The sequence below is a fragment of the Brassica oleracea genome, chromosome C4, assembly GCF_000695525.1.
Source record: "Brassica oleracea var. oleracea cultivar TO1000 chromosome C4, BOL, whole genome shotgun sequence".
NCBI lineage: Eukaryota > Viridiplantae > Streptophyta > Magnoliopsida > Brassicales > Brassicaceae > Brassica > Brassica oleracea.
Genome location: NC_027751.1, coordinates 15,566,576 through 15,572,658, shown reverse-complemented (window position 1 = coordinate 15,572,658; position 6,083 = coordinate 15,566,576). Strand labels below are relative to the sequence as shown.

The window sequence follows — 6,083 nt, the reverse complement described above, 5'->3', positions numbered from 1 at the left end:
TATTTTTTAAAAATAACTATTATATAAATAAAAAATAATTATTTTTAATTAAAATAATTATTATATAATTAGAAAATAATCATTTTTAATTAAAATAACTATTTTTAATATAATTAATATTACCCGCGGGTTTGGCGGGTTACCCGCGGGTTTTGGCGGGGCGGGTACGGATATAAAAGTTTTTGTTTGCGGGTTATGCGGGTTGAATTTTTGAATCGAAAAAATGATTCGACCCGCGGCGGGGCGGGGCGGGTCGGGGCGGGTTGACCCGCGAACCCAGCACTAATGTAGATCTTGTGAACAAGTTGATGTCCAGAGGTGCTGATGACGTGTTCAATCGAACACTTCTGATTTTTTAGCCAACTTTACCTAAACATTTCAAACAAACTTTCAACCCTTCAAACTTTAGGACAATTTGTCAGAAAAAAAAACATAAACATAGCTACTAAAAAATAATTTTTTTTTTTTTATCAAAAGTAATAAAAGATTATTCAAGTAAATTAATTGGTCAAATTGGGCTACCCACAAAATTCCCCCAAAATTTTGACTAAAGAAAGAAAACTAGAAGGGAGGAAAACAGGTTGATGATGTGGCTCCCATGAGGTGGGGATGGAGCGATATACCCACGTGACACCTCGTGGTGGTTTCAATAAAAGTGCACCAAAGGGACGGACACTCCTTGCCACGTGACAAGTGGGATCAAAGGACAGTGCCCTGGACCAACCCTAAACCCCATATTCTGTATGGTCTGTTTAACTTTTTCTTCTATTTAATTATAATGTAATATCAGTTTCATCACCCACTATTAGTATTTTACAAATCCAAATTCGATAATTTTGTTTCTTTGGACAATTATCCAATGATCCCAAAGACTTTCCAATTTGCCCAAGTCCAGTTTCTAAGTCGCAAGTTATTGGAAAAAGAAGTATGTGAATGATTAGTGGAACTTTTAATTTTAAACATGATTAAATGCATATCTTCAAGAGAGATGTATGTGGATTCGGTTAAACAACCAAACCTAAAGCGAGTTATTACAAACAAGGCAGGTAGATTTTATATAAACGTCTACACGGATGATTTCAATCGAATTCCCTAAACTGATAGGAAGAAATTTAGTTCGGACCAGCTGTTTTTTTGTATATACCGAACTGAATCCATACAGAAGCAAGATCCCAACACTATATTAAGAAGAGGGATCATCATCAAACATTGGCGTTTCCTCTTCTTTGGACCGGCTTGTATATCACCACAGTGACATACTTAGACCTGAACCGATGCGAGAAACCAAGTGCTACAACGGATCTTGGGGGGTCTCGATTTTCGATATAGAGATGGTTCAGGACGACACTCTGTGGTGCACAAGGCAATTCCGTGCTACCTGTATGGCCTAACAGAGAGTGTTGAAGATGCGGCGGTACAGCTGGTGGGTCTCTTGTCTCGTCTTCGGTTGCGGAATACACATTGTTGTAACTTGAAACCGGCGATACTGGTACTTCAAATCCGGCAACAGTTGTGTCCTCCTAAAGTTTGAGAAGAAGATCAAAGAAAAATATAAATTTACTCGGTTCTTTTGTTTCAAGATAAAAATAATTAAATTTAAGAAGTGGCTTACATGATCATCATCAGGATGTGGGTTGTTCATGTTGAAAAATGATCACCACCTAGTGCCTGAAACAAATACAATCATAAATTATAACTGCGATAAGGCAAGTTAGCATAATAATACATTGTAGGTACATTTCTACAATGATGCAAACTCTTATCTGTGTGCAGCGTAAGACTTGGTCTAATTGGTTGGTAAAATCTAGACAGAGGTTCCTAAATCAAAAGACAAAGTTGGACCAGAGAATGTACATCCTTTCTTCCAAGTTAGTAACAACACACATTAGAAGATTAATATAAGTTATTCATCAAGTGAAGATGTAGAAACTTAATACGTCAAAGGATAAATGAGCCCCAAGATTTAAGGCCAAGGTCCTAAACCCAGAAATCAACTGGACGAAACCAAGCAATAGAAATAAACTGAACCGACACACTGAAACACACAAAAACAGAGGCTAAAATTGTTCTGAGATTAAATTATTCGGAAAAGAACTCACCTTTACGGAAAATCTTCACAAACCCACCTGCGAAAATCAAATGAGAATACAAAGAAACAAAGAGAACAACATCAACCTCACAGAAAACCTTAGAAATCAATTTGGAAATTTTTGTCTGAGCTGAACAGCCGCAAAAGATGGAACTTTGTAACAATGGGTATTCGATATTAACGGAGATTTAGTAATCAGACAGATAAAATTTGGAGAACGACGGAGGAAACGAGGAAGCGTAGAGAGAAGAAAGTACAAGTGGTTTACTCTTACGTTATATATTGATTGCTGGAATGTTTTGATTAATAGAGGCTGAAGGAGATTGCTTTCGTCCTCAGATCTTCGGAACGGTCGTGATGACGAACGGAGACTGCGACAAGCATCAGCTTCTCTTTGTGTTGTGTGCTTATTATTGGCTCAAGTGTTGCTTTACTCTGAAAACTTTGTTCTTTCGTCTGAATACATTTTTTTTTTTCCTTCTTCCAACTAAACCACCATTTTACTTCTTACTTTTTGTTTTGTCGTCAACCTCACTTAAATTATTGAGGCCCATACAAGGCAAAAACGTGAACATGAAATACAAAAGCCCAAATGAAACCCAATTACATTTCCAATGGAAGACTCGCGATATTTCATGATAAGTATTATACATGCTATCGTGATAATTTTTTATTATATTAAATGATAAAAATGTGTTAATTACCCATGAAATGCTCCTTTGCTTTGCTTGCAAAAATCTAAAGCAAAAAGTATTATTTAGTGATTATAAAAATCGACATGAACAAGGTTTATGGCGGAATCGAGTGGAGATTTCTCAAATGTGTTGTCTAGTGATTTGGCTTCCATCATATTTGGATTCAATAGACTGTGGAACGTGTCAATTATGTGTCTTACTCGTTCCTGTTTAATGGCGAATCTATAAAATCCGTTAACTTTCGAGAGAACTTCATCAAAGAAGCTTTTTATTCTTATATTCTGAAGTTCTATCGAGTTTGTATCTCTCTGTCCAAAATCAAAGATGCTCTCTCAGGTTTTAAGGTTGCACGTTGTGCTTCAGTCATCAACCACCTTTTTTCGTTGACGACACAATATTTTTCTATAAAAATAACCCTAAAAATGTTTGACATAAGCAAAATTTATGATGGAATCGAGTGGAAATTTCTCAAATGTGTTACGCGGCAGTTTGGCTTCCACCATGTTTGGATTCAATAGATTGTGGAATGTGTCAAATATGTGTCTTATTCGTTCATGATTAATGGCGAATCCATGAAATTGGTTAACCTTCGAGCAAGGTCGCCTTAATACTATGATGGGCTCTAATGAAAAGAAAAACTTTAGACCTTGTAACTATTCATATTTTTTTAAAAAAGGAAATTTAATTTAATTTATGTTTAAACTTTGTAAGAGGTTCAATTATTTTACATTATTATATTTTTGTTACACTATGTTTATTTGATTGTAATATTATATTTGTGATTTAAATATAAAATATTCAAAAACAATTTGGTATGAGCTCTGGGAAGTCGCACTGACCGTCCCATATACTCGGCAGGCCTTGCCTTTGAGAGGATTTTGTCAAGGAAACCCCTTATCCCTATATTTATTCATCCTATGTTCTGAAGTCATATCCGATTTGTGCCACTTTACCCAAAATCAAAGAACTCTCTCACGTCTAAAAGTTGCGTGTGGTGCTCCAGTCATCAACTACCTTCTTTTCGTCAATGAGACGAAGTCTTCCGTAAAAATAATACCGCAAACCATGCGACATTCTTTAACATTCTGAAAAGATAAGAATGGACAATGCATAAATCTTCTCAAGTCCGCTATTACCATTTCATCGTAAACTACCAAGGAGTGTAAAAGAGGATATAAAAATCGTCGATGAAAGTGGAATAGGAAGTGTCTTAGTCTTCCCAAGCATTTCAATCCAAAAACGAGATATTTTCATCTATTTCAGTATCATTATAACTATTATGTAAGAGAAAATGGTCTGACACATATAAAAATTAGGATGAAAAGTGTTGCTATTAAATAAAAATTATAACATGAATGAATTATAATAATTAAAATATTGACAAAAAAATAATAAAAAAATATAATGTCAGAAAACATGTTTAATATCAAATATAAACTAAAATAGGACAAAATATAATCAAACATCAAATTATAAATTAAACAAATATAATCTTCATGATGCTTGAAGGTGAAGAAACTACTAGTTTAATATATCCAGAGCATTAAAAGAGCATCATCGTAGAAATCCAAAAAAAAATCTCAACGCAAAATTTTAATATTTCAAAAACATTAACCATCAACGTTCATGTACCCAAGATAGAAAACACAAAGCCAGATCGCTTGGCACGTCGTGCTCAGATTAAGTCGTCTTTCGTCATACACATGGATACAGAGTTACCGCATTGGTTTACAAAGCCTATATGAGTCTGTAAATGTTTGTTGCTGTCAAAAAAAAACCTGGTAATTGAGTTTTTTCAAAATATTGGCAAAGTATGAGACTGTCATCTCTTCACTCTTCAATTTTTAATTTATTTTTATTTTTAAAAATTCAGTTGAGATATTTGCCAATGCATTTTGATTTATTAGATAGAAAACCTATGTTTTCAAACCTTATATGTTAAATATATAAATGCAACTTTAGTACATATTTTTTTCAAAGTAAACTAAACAATATTTAAATAACATTTGTAAGTCAAAGTTTAAAGACGTTCTAATAATCTATATTATAATGATTCAGTTTTTGCTCTTTTCTCAGTGCGCCACGTCAGTATTTTGTGGGTTCCACTTTTAAAAAGAGTAAAAAAAGTGTCAAACACATGGTTCGAACCCGGATTATTGAGATATAAACACCATCATTTATACCACTAAACTAAATGATACTTTGTACATTGATGACCGAAACTAATATATATTTATGAAGGTCGGAAATCCTTACTTCTTCGGTTTTTTCTGTGGGCCGGGCCTACAAGTGTATTATGAGTTTCATTTTTAAATGAGATTCATCACGTTATATGAAAAAAAAACAATTATAGTTTTCCCATATTATAAACTGTCTTTGTTTAACATGAGTTAGGGTTCTTTTCATCATTGTCTTAGACAATACTGAGTTACAGAGTTGCGGCGTGTGTTTGTTCGTAATCTATTTTTTCACTGGTGAACTCTTCATCTCCTCATCTTAAATCGTTTGATCATAAATGTTCCTGATTTGTAGTCCTTCTTGAAACCATATATATATGATTCTCATCTTTGATGAACCCAATTTGCATCTCCACAAAACTCATTGATTCCTCTTAGCTTTAATCAGCTTCTACAAAATGTCTCTTTCTGCCTCTCCAGTTCCTCAAATCGGCATCCCCGGCGTCCGTCACTCAACCTTCGAGTCTCTCCGTCTTGGTCGTAGTAGTCAGAGCATAGCCTCTAACCTCCTCGCTTCTGGGATTCCCTGAATTTCAAGAAAGACAGTGAGTTTATGGGAATCACGGTTCTCTTCCTTGATGAAAAGGTAAGTTAATCTTTGATTTATCACACTTATTTAATATAATTGTTTTTAATTGATTTCCTGATTCTTTGTTGAATAATATTATTTGCAGATTCCGTGATTCATGGGTTTATTCCCCCCGGACGTGCTAATCATTACATGTCATCTTTGAAAGCCGGTTCCATTGTGAAAATCGATCATTTTGAGGTTGTTAGGTGCTCAAGCATGTACAAGATAACTGATCATCCATTCCTCATTCGTTTTATCTCACCAACTATTAATGATGAAGTTAACACGGGTGCTCCTGAGATCAATTTCCAGTCATAACTAGACTGTTCGACAATTTCCAAGTGATTGTGAACACAATCCTAGAACTCCCAGGTATATTATCATATTGCATCTGGGTTTATATTATGTTTTGATATCATAACTGATTTTTAAACTCGCAGATGTGGTTGGGCAAATCCGTTCTGTCCAGGGCTCTGACCTTACCAAAGAAA

The 6,083-nt window shown here is 34.6% G+C and overlaps 1 protein-coding gene across 3 annotated transcripts; it reads right to left on the bottom strand.

Moving 5' to 3' along the window:
* Positions 1 to 972: 972 nt before the first annotated feature.
* Positions 973 to 2,579, bottom strand: LOC106339417 (SNF1-related protein kinase regulatory subunit beta-3). 3 transcript variants are annotated; one of them, XM_013778219.1, is made up of 4 exons: positions 2,364 to 2,579; positions 2,100 to 2,126; positions 1,613 to 1,668; positions 977 to 1,520 (listed from the first exon to the last, which is right to left on the bottom strand). In XM_013778219.1, the coding sequence occupies exons 3-4, from the start codon at positions 1,640 to 1,642 to the stop codon at positions 1,203 to 1,205; spliced, it is 348 nt and encodes a 115-aa protein (XP_013633673.1). In that variant the 5' UTR covers positions 1,643 to 1,668; positions 2,100 to 2,126; positions 2,364 to 2,579; the 3' UTR covers positions 977 to 1,202. The 3 variants fall into 3 exon arrangements, with proteins under 3 accessions (XP_013633674.1, XP_013633675.1, XP_013633673.1); XM_013778220.1 differs by lacking the exon at positions 2,100 to 2,126 and having other exon boundaries at positions 973 to 1,520; positions 2,364 to 2,577; XM_013778221.1 differs by lacking the exons at positions 2,100 to 2,126; positions 2,364 to 2,579 and adding an exon at positions 1,738 to 2,091 and having other exon boundaries at positions 973 to 1,520.
* Positions 2,580 to 6,083: the final 3,504 nt, after the last annotated feature.

Bases quoted from the DNA above. Each gene is read 5' to 3' on its own strand.
- LOC106339417 (XM_013778219.1), bottom strand. From the start codon at position 1,642: ATGAACAACCCACATCCTGATGATGATCAT. The intron at 1,521-1,612 runs GTAAGCCACTTC...CTCAAACTTTAG, and splicing joins CACATCCTGATGATGATCAT to GAGGACACAACTGTTGCCGG.